The sequence below is a fragment of the Mycteria americana genome, chromosome 4 (assembly GCF_035582795.1).
Source record: "Mycteria americana isolate JAX WOST 10 ecotype Jacksonville Zoo and Gardens chromosome 4, USCA_MyAme_1.0, whole genome shotgun sequence".
Classification (NCBI taxonomy): Eukaryota; Metazoa; Chordata; class Aves; order Ciconiiformes; family Ciconiidae; genus Mycteria; species Mycteria americana.
In genome coordinates this window covers 16963294-16980650 of record NC_134368.1, presented here as the reverse complement: position 1 = coordinate 16980650, position 17357 = coordinate 16963294, and the positions used below count along the sequence as shown (strand labels likewise).

Here is a 17357-nt window from a genome sequence, read left to right as displayed (position 1 = left end):
GAGGCCTTCAGTTATCCTTGGGGTGACGGCAGCAGCGTCCCCTGAAGCGGAGGAGGGAGGACCGGGGGGCAGGCTCCCTCAGCAGCCAGGGACGGCTCCCGGGCAGCCCGAGGGCAGACGGCCAGCCCGCCCTCCCGCCGCCCCGCTCGCTCCCGGCCGCCGCCGCCCCCCCTGCCCCGCCCCGCGCCTGCCCCGGCCCCGCCCCCGCCCGGAGGCCCCGCCCCGCCCGCCCGCCCGCCTCCGACCGTGGCAGCGCCCTGGCCCCGCCCCGCGCCTCGGGGAGGAAGCGCGCGGCGCTGCCCCCACCATGATGGCGGCCAGCGCAGGAAGGGGCGGGGCGCGGGGCGCGGGGCGGAGCTGCGGGGGCACCGCCGGGGAGCGCGGCGGCGGCGCGGTGCGGGCGGCGGGCGGCCGGGGCACCGGGCGCCCCCGCGCTGCCCGCAGCGCCCGGCCGCGGCCGCGCGGCGCGGGGGGCTGCCGGCGAGGCGGGCGGGGGCTGAGGGCCGCCGCGGCCGCCCCCCCTCCCCCGGTGCCGGCTCGGGGCCCCGCTGGAGCGGGCCGCGAGCGGCTCCGCCCCCCTCCGTCCCCTTAAAGGGCCCGCGGCTCCTGCGCGCGGCTCCGCCAGTGCTCGCCTCGCGCCGATGGCGCCGCTCTCGGCGGCGGCGTCCCTGCTTCCCTTCGCGTCGCCTGCCGCTTCCTCCCTCCGTTCCCTTTCGCTTCCGGGGTCAGCGCTGCCGCGGCCGCCGCTCGGTAACAAGCCCCGTCCCGGGGTCCGGCCGGGAGAGCCGGCAGCCGCTCCCCGCGCGGGCTGCGCCGCCCCGCCGCCCCCATGGCCAGCAACCCCCAGCCGCAGCCCCCGCCGCCGCCGCCCCCGCCGCCGCCCCCTCAGCAGCCGCCGCCGCTGCCGGGGGCCGGGGCCGCCGTGGGGGGCGGCGCGGCCGAGCCCGAGCTGGTCTCCATGATCGTCAACCACCTCAAGAGCCAGGGGCTCTTCGACCAGTTCCGCCGCGACTGCCTGGCCGACGTGGACACCAAGGTGGGGGCGGGCGGGCCCGGCGGCCGGCGCCTCAGGGGGGGTCCCGGCGTCCCGCCGGTGGCTCTCCGCGGGCTCCGGCGCGGCGGGGGCAGGCTGGGCCTCTCCGAGGGCGGCGGGGCCCGGCCCGGGGGTGGCGGCGGTTTGCGGGGGAGCGCGCCCCGCGCTCGGGGGTGAGGAGCGGCCGCCTGGGCCCGCGCCAGGCTCCGGCTCGGCCCTCGGCCCCAGGGCTCTTCTCGGCGTCCCCGGGGGCAAAGCCGGAGCCCCGGTTTTCAGAGGGGAGCGTGGGCTGGCCGGCGGTACAAACGCGGCCGGTTTTGTGGAGTGTTTCTAGCGATGCGGGCGAGTTTAGCACGCTGTGATCGCCGCAAGGGAGCGGGAGCGGCTGCGCCTTCAGTGGGCTGGGGGGGTCCGACGGGGCTCCCGGCTCTTCCAGCCCGGCCTCCGGGGGGATAACTGCTTAGCAAAACGCTCCGGTGCAACCCCTCTGTTGTTGCTTTCTAGCCTGCCTACCAGAATTTGCGACAGCGCGTTGACAACTTCGTTTCCAATCATTTGGCGACTCATACCTGGAGTCCTCATCTCAACAAGAACCAGCTGAGAAATAACATTAGGCAGCAGGTTCTCAAGTAAGTGACAGCTCTGGGCTTTCTCTGTTTGAACGTGCTCGTGTACTGCGATAGGTGACAGAGGCTCGAGGTCAATTGTAAAGTGTCTGCTTTCTTCAAAGAAACTTCTGAAGAACTTTTTTTTTTTTTTTTTTTTAGCATTTAAAACGTAGTATTAGATAGCAGCTCACCATCAGCATTAGTCAGAATTAGGCTGCAAATATTTTGTCTGATCCAAGTTGATGCAGGGGTGGAAAGGGTTGTTTCTGACTTGGGATGTAACGTCTTAGCTAAGGTCTGTCTTTACTGTTTCTTTTAAGGGAGCTATTAATAAAGTTGCTCTTATCAAGTTTTGAGCTAAGGAAAATTACAAGGATTTGACAAACTAAGCTCTGTGGAGTGCAAAGCTAAATTCACAAAACAAAAAACTGGATGTGAATCTAGCTAGACAGAGAAGAGGTTTTTCAGAACTGCTGTTACGTCAAAATGATGTCAAACACTCATCTGATGTTACATTATTTCATGAGGGTTCCTCTACCTTTTCTTCGCAAAACTTAGAGTCATAAGAAACATTAGGAAATTTCTTCTAAGTAGCATGAGTTTGGTCACTAAATTGGGCCAAACGAGATTTGCAAACAAACTTACTCAGCTATGCTGTAGTGGTACCATTGATAACTGGTACTGAGGAGCTATTTTGTTTGGGGGGAGGGGAGCAGTTGTTGTTTGGGGGTTTTTTAATTCTTTTTAAAGAAGTAGTGAGGACAAGAGGCAATATATGTTCCACAAAAGATTACAGGGCTCTAGAGAGAACCCATAGATATAAAGCTCTCTATTGCCATTTATTTGATTTTACTGAAGATTAAGGGTGTAAAGCTGCAGAACTCTGAGGTGTCACACTGTATTGGGCAGAAAGTAACTTAGGGTGGTGATGACTGGTCTAGTAGTTGTTTGTCCCTCATGCCTTCTATAATTCATTTGTTTTATGCCACGGGAATTGATAACTTCAGGTTTCCTCTTAATTTTTTCCACAAATGTCGCTTTTACAGTTAGATAACATTCGTAGGCATAACCAGTAATGACATAACAACAGGCTGCTTGTTGTGTTAATTCCATGTGGTTGGATTGCTTTGTTTCTCTAGGATTTTCTTTTCTTAGTTCATAAGGCATAGAGAGAGCTGTTGAAATACAGGCAACTGGCTAAATACATAGCTGCAGTGATGCTCAGAAAATGTTAATGCTTCACTGGAGGTTCTTAAGAGTGTTTACGTCACATCTAAATGAGCATATTTCATTAATATGTTCTTGAAAAGTCATTTTGCTTATTAAGTATTCATGTAACTCTGTTTCAGGTCTGGAATGTTGGAATCTGGAATTGACAGAATTATTTCTCAAGTTGTGGACCCAAAGATCAACCACACATTCAGACCTCAGGTGGAAAAAGCTGTCCATGAATTTTTAGCCACATTGAATCACAAAGAGGAGGCAGGCCCCAGCACAGCTCCAAGTGAGGAGAAAAGAGATGCTTCTGTTACAGTACAAGGTATTCTACCATTTCTCTGAGCAGTCTGTCAACAAAAATCTGTTTTTCAAGAGAGCAGAAACATTGACCAGGTTTGCTACTAGCACAAAATTGTTAGCACCAGTATTAACAAGCTGAGCTCCAGGCAGCATACCATAATACCTGTCTCTTACTGTATGTACAAAGGTAGAAGGCAAGAGAGATGTCACCATGTACCACCATGTCACTCTGTCACTTCTGCTTGAGATTACAAGGGATCAGTTTACTCTAGGGAAAAAAGTTGGTCTCAGGATTTGTCCCTCTAAGTATTACAGGATCAGGTAAGACATAGCTGTAAGAGAAGAATGGTTCCATTTTTTAATGCATTGGTAGATCGGAAAAAATTTACCTATGAGACAGTTACCTGTCTTAATGCAGTTGCTGGGTTCAGTAAAATTTGAATGGCTAAGGTCCTCTCAGGAGCTTAAGTTCTGCTGTAAATCAGGCAATCTTTAGTTTGTTTATAAACAGCACTTTTTCTTTACTGTTTTCATTTATGTTGCCTGGTATCGACTTTAAACAGTCCTGCAGGTACTTGTCCGTTCTTTCCCTTCCTAAGAGACTCCACAGCAGTCCATCTATTTGTAACCAGACCCTTTATTTAAATCCTAGCCCTTTTCCTGTGAGGCCCACTTCCTTTAAAGTAGGTGGGTTAACAAGCCAGCTGCAGCTCTTAGTGCTAGTCCAGTTAACCCTTTCTCATCCATCTTCAAACTTACTTCTGAGAGGATGGGAAAGTGATAAGGTATTTCTGATAGTCCTATTGTTGTATAATTAATATGCTGAGTCCATTTTCCATGTCACTTATGGAGATACCAGAGGTATGAAAGATAGAATACTGCAGCAGAAAGTCTGTATTGTGATTCTCCAGAGTCATCATCCCACTTGGAATGATGGTAAGGTTGATCAGAACATCCTTCCCGTAGACAACCCCTGCTTTCTTTAGCTGATCTCGGGAACAGCAGTATGTCGCAGAGCAAAATTAATCTCTCGTAATCAGATCATCATTGCTGCAGGAATGCAACTTCTTGTTCTTGTTTTTTCTTTTTTTAAACCAAAATCTCTAAATGCAAAATTAGTCAAACATCTTAGTTAATTTTACTTATTTTAAATAGAGTAATTATTCCTTTTCCTTTCACTTGCTTAACGTTCTGTCTGAATGGAATTACAGAAACTAAGATGAACTAAAATTGTTTCCTTTCTTACTATTCAAGGTGTCTCTGCTACAGCTCCTAGTGGCAACGTAGCTAGTGATGCAATGTCCATTTTGGAAACAATAACTTCTCTTAACCAAGAAGCAAGTGCTGCCAGGGCTTCTACAGAGAACTCAAATCCCAAGAACATTGACAAAGTTGCAAAAAGACTCTCGTCTCAGCAGAGTGTGGATGGTAGCACTGATAGAGAGAGAAATGTGGAGGACTTGCCAGACAGAGAGAAAGCAATTTGTGATCTTCCTGGAGAAGGGGCTGAGACATTTGCAAAGTGTGAAGATTTAAATGAGCTTCCCTGCCAAAGTGAAGAAATAAAAAATTCAGCAAAGGATACTAATAATTTGAGTTTTACAATTAAAGATACAAGTAAAGAAATTCAACAGGAAAGTGAAGATCAAAAGAATAAATTATTAGATAAATGTGACAAGAAACCAGACAGCAGTGAAAAAGGTGAAAGAAGAAAAGAAAAGAAGGAAAAACTTGACAAGAAATCTGACCATTCAAAGAAAAGTGATGATACTACAAAGTCAAAAGAAGAAAAGCAAGCAAGAGAGTCAGAACCAGTGAAACAGTTAGTTCCAGAAAAAAATAGCAATAAACATAAAACAACTGAAAGCACTAAAGAAACTAAAGAAGGTATGGTGTGGGCAATGCTCTTCCTTAAAATATGGATATGGAGGGTTTTTTAAGTGTATTCAGGAGTTGAATCAGAAGTATATTTGGAATGTAGGTTCTCTGCTAGTTCTGGCAAATTTGTCTAGCTAGCCACAGCTGGGCCTTGGTTCCTGTGCCTTAACTGAGGTACCCACATTAGGAATCAGATGAGCTTTGATTCTTCAAGTGTGTGATTGGTCATCTGCCTTACTCTGGCAAGTTCTTTCAGCGATTCCAGTCTGCATTTAAAGCTTCTAGTTGTACCTCAGGGTGATTTTTGCTTTGAATAAACCAGAGTGAGCCTAATAACATTTCATTAAGGTGTTACAATTTTTTTTTTTTTCCTATTTCTTGTTCTTAGGATAACTTTGTTTTCAGTGGCAAAATCACTGGTTTGGTAAGAAAAGTTTCTCAAATACAGTGTGCTGCATTACAGCTCTTTCTTTCTATTTTTTTCCTTTGCAAGAAAATACATCAGTAGATTCAGATATGGATGTACTCAGTGACATCACTGTCAGCTCTGTCCATACCAGTGATCTTTCTTCCTTTGAAGAGGAGAGTGAAGAGGAGACTGTAATTTCTGACAGTACTGAAGAGGGGGAGATCACGTCAGATGGTAAAATAATTAGATTGTTAATTAGCAAGAAAGGATATGCAAGCCTTTCATTGAGTGCATTATATCATAAATATGAGGTTTTGCAGTATGTTTTATTGTACTTATTTATAAGAAAGAATTTGAATGTGGAATGGATAGTATTTGTGCAATTACAAAAGATGAGTAGTGGACGTACTTTGAATATTTTTTTAGTAGAATCATAGAATCATTTACATTGGAAAAGACCCTTAAGATCAAGTCCAACTGTTAACCTAGCACTGCCAAGTCCACCACTAAACCATGTCCCTAAGCACCACATCTACACGTCTTTTAACTATCTCCAGGTATGGTGACTCAACCACTTCCCTGGGCAGTCTGTTCCAATGCTCAACAACCCTTTCGGTGAAGAAATTTTTCCTAATATCCAATCTAAACCTCTCCTGGCGCAACTTGAGGCCATTTCCTCTTGTCCTGTTCTTACTTGGGAGAAGAGACTGACCCCCACCTCTCTACGACCTCCTTTCAGGTAGTTGTAGAGAGTGATAAGGTCTCCCCTAAGCCTCCGCTTCTCCAGCCTAAACAACCCCAGTTCCCTCAGCTGCTCCTCATACAACCTGTGCTCTAGATGCTTCACCAGCTTGGTTATTCTTCTTTGGACACACTCCAGCACCTCAATGTCTGTCTTGTCATCAGGGGCCCAAAACTGAACACAGGATTTGAGGTGCGGCCTCACCAGTGTTGAGTACAGGGGGAAATAACTTGATATATTCTAAATTGTGAATCTTATTTGTACTATAGTATTTCATAGGTGACAAAACCACTTAATGGTGATGGATATGTCACTTTGCTATGGGTTTTTTTCCCCTCTCTTCTGTCATGAATTTGGTATAACAATGGAGTGCTTTGTTTGTGACCCCAGGCTAGTGGTTGTAGCTAACTTTGCGTATCAGATTGGTTTTAGAGCTTTAGGATTGCAGGAATTTCTAAATTCTACCTGGCCACAGTAGAAGGAACAGGAATGGATCTAGCTCTAAGAGTTTGGAAACACCAAATCTTTTCACTGACTGGGTTACCTTTTTGTGTTCTCCTTGTCTAGAGCAGACCTCAGACTCTGGTTTCTGTGGATATGTGGCCTTTGCAGTTAATAAAACTTTCCACTTCATAATACGGAGTGCCTTAGTACCTGAATGAGTTGTCTCTAGTATGCTGTGAACTTATCTTTTCTGCTCTAAGAATATTATTTAGAAGCACTGAATTACTTGCATATTCTCTGGCTTTGGTGTTACCTCTAAACATGACAGATTGTGTTCAGTTATGACTAAATATTTGTGAAGTGAAAACAAGCCTTAAGTGTATTTCAGGGATACAAATAATTTGTAAAATATGGAGCGCAAGTGTTTTCGCTCTATTAATCCTGATAAAACTGAAAGATATTTATTTATTTTTACTTGAATAATACTTACTTGAGTATAAACAACGTGTTTTGTGTATATCTAAGTAAGCCTATCTAGTTTTTACGTAGTCAAATATTGTACAAATTTTTTGGTGTAGGGAAGAAGCTTAATACATAGCAGAAATTTATATTCTGACTTCTTATGCAGTGTTAACTACTAAATACTATATGTAAAAAGGCCACGTGATTACAGGCAAGAGGGTAAGCCCAATTGTATCCCAGTTTATTCTGGGGTTTGTACCTTGCAATTTTTTGGCTGAGTGATGTGCACAACAAACACACGAATATACCTTTCAGGTTTTCATAATCTAATGATATTTTGATGCTAAAGGGCTTAATTTTTTTAACTGTTTATGTTTTTAGAATAAATAATTGTTAATACATTTTGAGTAGCTTTGCCTCCTCAAAAGTTATGTTGAAAGCACTGCCCTAATTTATCAATATATCTCTACACTTCACTAACCTTTCTTCAGATGAAGAGGAGAAAAACAGTCAAAGTAAGGCAAAACCTCATGCTAATGAGCTGAGTGATGGGAAAGCCAAGCCTGTTCGTCATGCTTATGTTCGCAAGCCTTTCTTGTACTCCAAATACTTCAGTGATTCTGATGATGAACGAACTGTAGAACAACGCCGTCAGTCCATTGTAAGTGTGGATTTTGCTACTGCTCGCATTCTGGCTCCTTAAACTTTTCAGCACAGAAATTCCACTTCTTATTTGGTGGTGGTTTGTGAGGGGGAGTCTTCTGTTTCTTCTCACTTTTTTTTTTTCCTTCCCCCGCCCCTTGTGTTACAACTGCCCCTCCTTCAGACTTCCACCAATATTGCATGATCTGCTCTCCAGTGAAGCACTCTGCTGGTTATAATTTGAAGGTTTCTGGTGGTGAAAGCAATGACACACTTTTCCATCTTTTTTCCCCTGCTCTAAAATGAACAGTCTTTTGGTGTTGACAGAGGATTTACTAATGACATGTATTGTCTTCACAGAATCACAGCAATAGGTGGATTCTTTCTCAACTGGGTGATTTGATAGGGAGAGTAAGAACTGCTGCACATATGAAAAACCTGGTTTTCAGTGGATTTAATGTATATGATGACAATTGGGGTGGAAAAAGTAGCCCGTATCTACCCGCAGCCTGCCTTCGATGGGATTTTGTGTAGTTCGGGCTTGTGTTGACTACTGCAGGCTACTTCATTACATCATCTTGCTGTCCATGAAATCAGTTGTTTGTAGCATGTCTGCAGCCATGGGGAGTGGAAAGAGAGGTTTAAGCGTGTTCACTATGTTCTATGGAAGAAGGACCAGCACACAGAAGAGGGAGCAACAGTTCTTTTAGATCTTTTTCCTTTGGCTAAATATGTATTTTTTAATAGTTATATGTATTATATATATATTTAATATATAGACACTATGTATATATTATACATGCATATTATATATAAAAATAAAAAAAAAAAAGATGTATTCTTTGAGAAGGTCTCACAGCCTCAGTCTGTGGTGTTAAGCAGCAGTGAAACTCTGGAACTCAGCTAGTTTAACTTCATGGAAGTATTAGAGTATTCCATTAACTTTCATACAATGATTTCTAAGGACTATTTATTTTTTTAGTTTGCCTCAAGCTACAATGTTCTGTTTCTGTGTGTTTTAGTCATACATTTGTTGTCAAAGGATACTCTTTGACCTAATGAGAAATTGTTTTCCTTGGTTTTGTATCTCCAGGCCAAAGAAAAAGAAGAGAGACTCCTAAGAAGACAAATTAACAGAGAGAGACTTGAAGAAAAACGTAAACAGAAGGCTGCAGAAAAAACAAAATCCCTAAAAACTGGAAATCAAAATGCTAAAGGTGTGAGAAGTATAACGTTAGCCCCCGCTGCCCTGCTCTCACTCACTCTGGAAAAAAACATTCAGCTTAAAATATTAGTAATAGGTCTCTAGTCATTTCCCTTAAAAACCCAACATTTCAACAGTGATGTAACAGAAAAAATGTATAATTCAAATTATTAATACAAAATTCCATATCTTCACTTTTTCATATATCCTTTCATATATCATTACCTTGCTTAAATGCAATGAATACCTGTGTACACTAGTATTCTCTGCTATACATTGGTACTCTCTGTACTGCTTTCAGTCACGTTTATAGCTGAAACAATAATATAATGACATGCTTATGTATTTCACCATTTGTGTATTATTTTAGGAAAAAGTGGTTTGAACTTAGAAGAACCTTCATCAAGAAGTCTTGAGTCAAAAGCTACTGGTACCAGCATTAAGGATGTGCTTAAAGAACAGAAATTTTTAGAAAAAAAAGTAGCCTTGAGCAGAAAAAGAAAAAGAGATTCAAGGTATTCATATATTTGCTCAAAAGGAATTAAGTTTTTGAATATTTATTTTTGCAGATTGAAAAGGTTCTCTTCAGCTTTGCAGTTAGCCTTACCCATTTTAACAATTTCCTCTTAAAATATTCACATAATTTTGTTACTAATAAGCATGAAGTTCAGGCAGAAAATCAAATTATAGCTGCTTAAATATATTGCAGCTCAGACTGCAGTAGCAGCCTTTATGTGACTTTTCACATGCAGAATGGTAATAAAGGCATGAGAATGGAGAGCTTTTAGATGTTTGTGCATCTAATATGTCAGTCAACTTGGTTTGGTCTTTAAGTCGATGTTTTACATAGTTATGTACACGTGTACATATCTGTGTACGGGTATATATGGGGCAAGGAGATCTCTTGCCCATTTTACAGGGTCAACTGTAGTACTGATATTGTCATACTAATATTCTCTGCTTTAAAGCACTGATGTGCAGAGGATATCATTGAAGTTGGTACACATGATTTTCCAAGAGGAAAAAAACTTGGACAAATTGGCTAGTCAAAAGTTGTGTGATCATGTTCTATTTCAGTATTTTTAGTGTGCATTTCTTTCTCCTTCAGCTTTAAAAGCAGAAAGTTTACAAACTAATATTAGGCTGATACCGATTTTTCTTTTTTTAATTGTCCACATACCTGTTTCAGGCATGCTGAAGATGGCTGCAAAAAGAAATATGAGCCGTCGGAAGAAGACTCTAAAGAAATGCAAAAGACAAATGAGGTATGTGTCCCTTAAATGTAAACCTTATGATCTTCCTTTTTAATTGTAATAGTACTTGTTCATATGTCCCTACCAAACTGCATAATATTGCATTCGTTCTTACGAATTAGTTTTTTCCTGCTAGCTCTTTCAATTGCATTAGTGATCTGGCATTGCTGTAGTAATGTTTTCTGAATTCCAGTAGCCACTAGAATATGCAGTCTATGTATTCAGTGCTGATGCTTGTTGTAGTAGAACACAAGGTACAGTTTAAGCCCTATTCTGTGAAGCATGTTGGGTTTTTAAAAAGAGCAAAGTATGTCTTACATGCAAAGACTTGAGGAGCTTGATCTACTTAAACTTCTCACTGGAAAGTGAAAGGAAAAATGTAGTCCAAACACTAAAGGAAAGATAATTTTTATGGTGAGAGTTTTTACCAACAACATTATTAACAAAAAAAGAGTGATAGTTGGAAGTTCAAATGGAAGTCTAGATTTATCTTTTGTGGGGTTTGGGGTGTTGTTTGGTTTTGGTGGTTTTTGTGTGGGTGTGTGTTGGTTTGGTTTTTTTTATAACAGGCAGCATAATGGCTGTTTAAAGTAACTTATGGAGTACTTGAAATTGTGATTGTCCATTTAAAAATCCATTTAAATAATTTTAGAAAGAAAAATCACTTTATAAAGAAAAGATACTCAAGTTCAAACAGACCTATTAAGGTTAACTTCTGTTTCTTTGGATTTTCCCACAATGGCAGATAGTTGAAAATGGCAAGTTTCATTTTCTAACTGACTATATTTTAGGTGAATTTTTATTACAATGTTAAGTGTATTCTCTGGTATATTGTTTTTATGGAGAGTTTGCCCTGAGCAATTCTGTTCGGTCACATAGTGAAGGAACTGTGTAACATCTGCTTATATATATAAAAACTTTCTTTTGTAGACTTGTGAAAAAAATTCTTCCAAAGAATTGAAGCATAATCATGGGAAAAGTGAAATCTCTAAACAGCTTAGAAGACTTTCAGAATCAGTGCATTCAACTGAGGAAAGCAAAAGTGACTCTAAAGCAGAAAAAGAACATAAAAGAAAAACCTCCACCTCTCTTCAGGCTGAAGGAGCCCAGCAGGACAGTGAAACAAGGGATCCAAAAAGACAACTGGATAGAGCAGAAGTCAATATGGAAGAACTACAGAAGCAGAAATCCATATTTAAAAACGAAAAACACCCCAAAAAAGATAGTGACACTGAAATTCAACATATGAGAAATGCTGCCAAAAAAGAAGCCAAGTCTTACAGAGATAAAAATGAAAAGGAAAGAACTGCTTTAGAAGATAAACTTTCTTTAAAGCACAAATATAAAGGAGACAGTATTCACAAATCAAGTGAAGATGTTGAACTCCATTCATTTGAGAGAAGTTTGAAAGGGGAGGATGGTGGTCAGAAACATAATCAACAAATAAAGGTTTCCTCAGATGACAAATCTGAAAGAAAAAGTAAACACCGAAGTGAACGGAAAATATCGGTAACAGGAAAAGATGGAAAAAATATTTCTGAATCAACCTTAAAAGCTGAAGAATTGCTGCGTAAGGAAAATAAAAAAGACAGACATCTCTCAACTGAAAAATCAAGAGCAGAATACAAGTCCAAAAGGTCCCTGAGTGATTCTAGGCCACAAAAGGATTCCCTAAGTGCCTCAAAGCAACTTGCTTCTGCATCACACAGAAGGAGCGAAAGCTACTCAGAAGATAAACATGAAATAGAATCAATTAATTCTGATTGTAATTTGAAACAAGAAGATGGTGTTCATAAAGATAGACGAAGATCTAAGAGCCTTGTAGAAGACAAGATTTTGTTAAAGTCTAAGTCAAAGAGTCATAGTAAACAATTCAAAGCATCTGAAACAGAATTACAGGAAAATTTAACAAAACAAGAGACTGTACAGAAACTAGACAAAGATAAGAGCATGGAAGAGAATGATTCAGATAAGCAACACAAGTCCAAGAATGAAGATAAAGTTTTTGAGGAGAGTGGTGCTGAGTTTGAGCTTGTAAGTGGCACGCAATCAACTCAGGGATCACAAAAAGACTTTAGTCACAGAGTTAAGTTACATTCTGGAGAAAGAGGATCTGTAAAAGAGAAACATAGAGGTGATAAAGATTTAAGCAATTCCAAACTAGAAAGAAGGTTCTCTGCTGAAGGTCACAAAAGCAGAAACTTAAAGCACAGCAACAAGGAAATAAAGAAGAAAGAAGAGAGTATCAAATTGGAAGATAAAGATATTAAAGAAATGGATAGTGGGCATGAAAAAGTACTGAGCATCACAGTGGCAACAGATAAAAAACAAAGTAAGAAGATACCCTGTGAAAATAGAAAAGGCAGTATATCAAACCAAGATTTAGTTGGAGAGGAAAAGCAATCAGCTAGCTCAAATGAAAGCAGCCATGCTCCAGCCCCTCAAAAGTCAAGTATGAATAATGATGACTTGCATTCTGGTCATGAGGAAGAGCTGATGGAACTTGATTTGAAACAAGCAAAAATAGAGGAACCATCTAACATCAAAGGAAAAAACATTCAAAACTCAATCCAAGCCACAGGTGCCGAGTATGCAGCAAAAGAAAAAATATCTCTATATATTTCAAATAAGGAATTAAAACACAGCTTGGCAGATCCTGAAGCTTGTGAATCGCAGTTTCTGCCTGCAGCTGAAAAAACTGTTAAACAAGAAGATATCCCTAATAAACAAGTTGGTGCCTTAGACACTTTGTCCAAACAAGCTTCCATGGATCAAGGACCCAATAAACAAGGGACTTATAAAATGAGCGTTGTGTACGAAACAAGTGGTAGAATCTTACTGAATGTTCCCAGTGAGGATAAAGCTTCAGAAGATAGCAGAAGACCAAAGAATTTAAAAACTGTGATAAATTCTAATTCAGATGATGTTCCTTTAGCAATTAATTCTTCTAGAGTAGATGCTGCTGATGCAAAGTCCATAGATACGGATATCTCAGATTTTACAGATTCCTTGGGTAATATATCTAAAGAATGCCATGATTCAGATGGGACTTCTTTATTTGAAGATACTTTCATTTTGAAGAATGATGCAGCACAGGTTGTATACATGGAACAACAAGAGAGTGCAGTGCTGAGTTCTATCATGAAAGACAATGGTGACAACACCAGTATGACAAACAGTATAGAAAAAGATAATGAGGTGCCCCAGCCTGATGAACAGGCAATGGAAGACAGTACAGCTGGGTTACCTAGTCAAGAAGATTATGATGAAGCAGCAAAATTAGAAAGCTCTCAGGGAAGTGAGTTGAAAATAAAAGAGGAAAACTTGATGACTGACATAACTGAAGATTGTGGAGAGGTAACAACAAAAGAACTTATCCTAAAAAGAAAAGAAAGAGAGTGCTTGAATACAGATCCTTCCACAAAGGAAGAAAGAAGCACAATGATGGATAATGTAGAAAAGAACGAGGTGCATGATATTGATGATATGATACAATCTTCCTCTGTGTTAGTGCCTGAAAGAGTTCCTGAGGAAACAGTCAAAGGCTCTGTTATAGCCAGTGGGCAAGAAGGGAATGGTGTGATTGGCGTGGAAGATAAAAATGAAAGCAATGCAGTAGGTACCAGTGCAGGAAGTAGTAAACTTAGTTTGTTGTACAGCAGCCTACAAACAACTCCAGCCACTGTGATAGGAACTAGCACAGAAAAGATCATTGAGAGCACTGTAATGGCCACTAGTACAGGAGAAGAAAGAGCTGAGGGTGCATCACATTCTGAAAAGGACAGCGATGCTACAACTACTTGCTCAGAAGAAGAAAGCGAGGTGACGGTAATCTGCACAAGCATAGAAGCTGATGAAGGTTTCACAACGGGCATATGGGTAAAAAGTAGTGGGGGTGGCAGTTTCATCACAGGAGCAGATGTTGGTGAGTGTACTGTTGCAGCAGCTGAAGAAGGTGGTGGCAGTGTTGTCACTGAAGGATTAGCAGAAAGCGAAAGCTTCCTAACAAGTACAGAAGGAGAAGAAAATGGTGACTGTACCTTGGTTGATGCAGAAGAAAGTGGTAAGGATTCAGTCAATGCAAGTGGAGTGGAAATTGAAGACAGTGTGAATAGTGCTGGGGCAGAAGAAAAAGATGATGCTGTGACTAGTGCAGGCTCTGAAGAAAAGCGAAAGACCTCAACTTGTGTAGATACAGGCAAATTTGAAAGTTCTGTATCCTGCTTAGGTGAAGCGGAGAGCGATGGTGCTGTAACTAGTGCAGGGACAGAAACAGGTGAAGGGTCGACAAGTGGTGACAGTTCAGGTGAATTTAGGGGCAGTGTGAGAGCTGGCCAAGTAAAAGAACATGAAGGTACTGTGACTTGCACAGGTGCAGAAGAAAGAGGTCATAACTTCATCATCTGCTCAGTGACTGGTACAGATGCCCAAGGAGAAAGCACCGTAACTGGTGCGTGTGTTGCAATGGTAACAAACAACAGCGTCACAACTGGAACTAGTGGTGACAAATCTGAGGATACTATAAATGGTGAAAGCGCAGTGACCAGCACAGGCATAACTCCAGAAGATGATGCTGAAATTTCAGTAGTCTGCACAGGGCTAGAAGACAGTAATGAGGGGTTTGGAGTTTGTTTAGAAGCTGAAAAATGTGGAAGTCTAATGGACAGTACAAGGGCAAAGGAAGAAGCCAATATCACTACAGTCAGCGTAGGTCCATGTGATGATGAAGGTTTTGTGACTAGTACAGGCTCAAAAGAAGAGGATGAAGAAGGTGAGGGCATTGTGACTAGTACAGGAAGAGGAAATGAAGAAAATGAGCATGCTTCTACTTGTACAGGAATAGAAAGTGAAAATGCACTAATTTGTGTAGGTGCAGAAGAAGGTGAAAGTTCCATTATCTGCATAGTTGCTGAACAGGTGGAAGCTGAGTCGGGAGTGGCTGGCACAAATATAAATAAGCTTACTGTTGACAGCATGACGAGTGCAGAGAAAGAAGCTAATTGTGGCACAAACTGCAAAAATGCTAAAGGGATTGTTGAAAGCAGTGTAACCAGTGGAAGTGCTGCAGATGAGGGTGCCTTGACTGCGCATATAGGAAAGCATGAAGGTACCTTGATTCCCTTAGATGCCGAGGAATGTGAGGGTCCCATGACCAGTGCTATGGCAGTGCAAGATAAGAGTCAGTCTGGTGCTGAAGACAGACATGAGAATGCCATGACTTCCTTTGGCAGCAGAAAACTTGATGCCTCTATAAGCAGTGCAGTTCCAGCAGAAGGTGAGAATTTTCTTATTCCTGCTGACAGAGAAGAAAAAGTAAAAGGTGATATAATCTCTACCAGTACAGTGGAGGAAAGTGATGCTCCCTTACATTCAGCCATGGATGCTGAGGAAGGTCCACTTGCTGTTTCAAGAGCAAATGAAAGTGGGGAAAGTTCTATGATCTTAATAGACACAGAAGACACAGAGGTGCCTATGCCCAGTACAGCTACAGAGTTTAAAGAGTGTGTGCATACTTTTAGCAGTAAGCAGGAGAAAGATGAGTGCACTATGATTTCCACCAGTATTGTGGAAGAATTTGAGGCTCCAATGTCAAGTGCAGCTATTGAATATGATGGTCAGCTCCCCTCTGTTAAAACAGAAGAAATAAATGAGAATGCTATGGTTTCTATAGATATGGAAGTATATGAGGTTCCCATGCCTAGTGAATCCAGTGCTGGAGGAGATGATAACGATGATGATGAAAGTCACCCAACTGCTAGCGGTAAGGAAGAAAAAGATGAGTGTGCTATGATTTCCACAAGTGTTGTGGAAGAACAAGTAATCCTAATGTCAGGTGAAGTCACAGAAGAGGCAATTCAACATGTGTCAGACACGGAGTCAAAAAATGAAACGGTAATGATCTCTACAAGTACAGCAGAATGTTTTGAAGCTCCTATGTCTAGTGTAGCTGTGCAAGATGAAAACAAACTCATTGCTTCAGAAACAGAAGGAAGATACGAAGCTGCTATGATCACTACGAGCATGACAGAAGAATGTGAGATAGTCCTGATCAGTGCAGCACCACAAGCTGAAAGTCGTCTCATTGTAGCAGAAGGAGACGAAGATGCCATTATCTCTCCAAATGCATCGGAGGAATGTAAGATTGTGGAGACCACTGCGACTGTAGATGAGCAGTTTGGACTAGCAGCTTTTAATGCAGATGCAAAAAGCAAAGGTTCTGTGATTTTTGTGGGAGAATGTGGAGCTCCTGTGCTGAGGGTTGCCACCAACAGTGAAGATCAACATGCTGCTTCAAGTCTAGGAGATAAGGAGGGGGCAGTGATAACTCTGAGCACAATGGAAGAATGTGATAGTCTCTTTGCCTTTACAGTCATAGAAGAAAGTCAACTTGATGCTGAGAGTACCGAAGTAAAAGACAAAAGTGAGGAAATTTTTAACACTGCTAACCAGATCGAATGCATCCTGTCAACTACAGGCCCAGAAAAAAGCAGTAATTCTTTGCTTGTTATTGGTACAGAGAATGAGACCCATGAGAGTGGTGTGAGGGGAGAATCAGCAGCATCTCAGACCACAGTAGACAGTGAAATCACAGAAGCAGATGAAAATTCAGTGAACCTTATGAGTGTAGATGAAGCACTTTGTGTGGAGATTAGTACAGAGACTGCTGTGAGTCCAAGTCCTTCCTCAGAGGCAAGTGAGGATGATGAGCAAGCTGAAGGTGTTTTGCATGAAGATGTTACATCAGAACTTGCTTGTATGATTTCAGAAACAGCGGTAGAGAGTGAAACTCTAAGGAATGTAAACTATAAATTTAACTCAAACTTGCTTTTAGAAAGTGACTTTTCTGAAATAAGGACTCCCCTGCCTAGGGCACAAGCTCTTTCCTTAGTTTCTGCAAATGAAGTGACTGTAAATACCAATCATAGTGAAGTGACAATAGAAGCAGAATTAGGGGAAAAAAGTGACTTCCCTGTATTGCGTGTAGAAGAGCTATACAGCAGTGATGACAAAACGAACTTGGTCAAAATAGATGATATTGGAATTGAAGTTACTTTTCAAAAAAGTAACACAACCTTTAATTCAGGTGAGGATTTCTTTTTTCCTTTTTTTTTAACTTTTCAGTTTATAAGCTGTCATAAATAGATGCATTTCCCATGATTACAG

General features: G+C 42.0%; 1 protein-coding gene across 3 annotated transcripts in view; it reads left to right on the top strand.

Moving 5' to 3' along the window:
* Nucleotides 1-483: 483 nt before the first annotated feature.
* The window catches only part of BOD1L1 (biorientation of chromosomes in cell division 1 like 1), a 40056-nt gene continuing 23182 nt past the window's right edge, over nucleotides 484-17357 (top strand). For 2 of the 3 annotated variants that reach the window (XR_012775476.1, XM_075499768.1), the window contains exons 1-6: nucleotides 5534-5680; nucleotides 7586-7755; nucleotides 8830-8953; nucleotides 9311-9455; nucleotides 10130-10205; nucleotides 11124-17277. Coding sequence is in view for 2 of the 3 variants with exons in the window: in XM_075499768.1 (XP_075355883.1) it covers nucleotides 5554-5680; nucleotides 7586-7755; nucleotides 8830-8953; nucleotides 9311-9455; nucleotides 10130-10205; nucleotides 11124-17277 (6796 nt within the window). In the remaining variant the exon portion in view is untranslated. Of the gene's footprint in view, nucleotides 1037-1537; nucleotides 1663-2990; nucleotides 3182-4413; nucleotides 5047-5530; nucleotides 5681-7585; nucleotides 7756-8829; nucleotides 8954-9310; nucleotides 9456-10129; nucleotides 10206-11123; nucleotides 17278-17357 lie in introns of those variants that run through there. The other variant, XM_075499769.1, reaches the window with a different exon arrangement.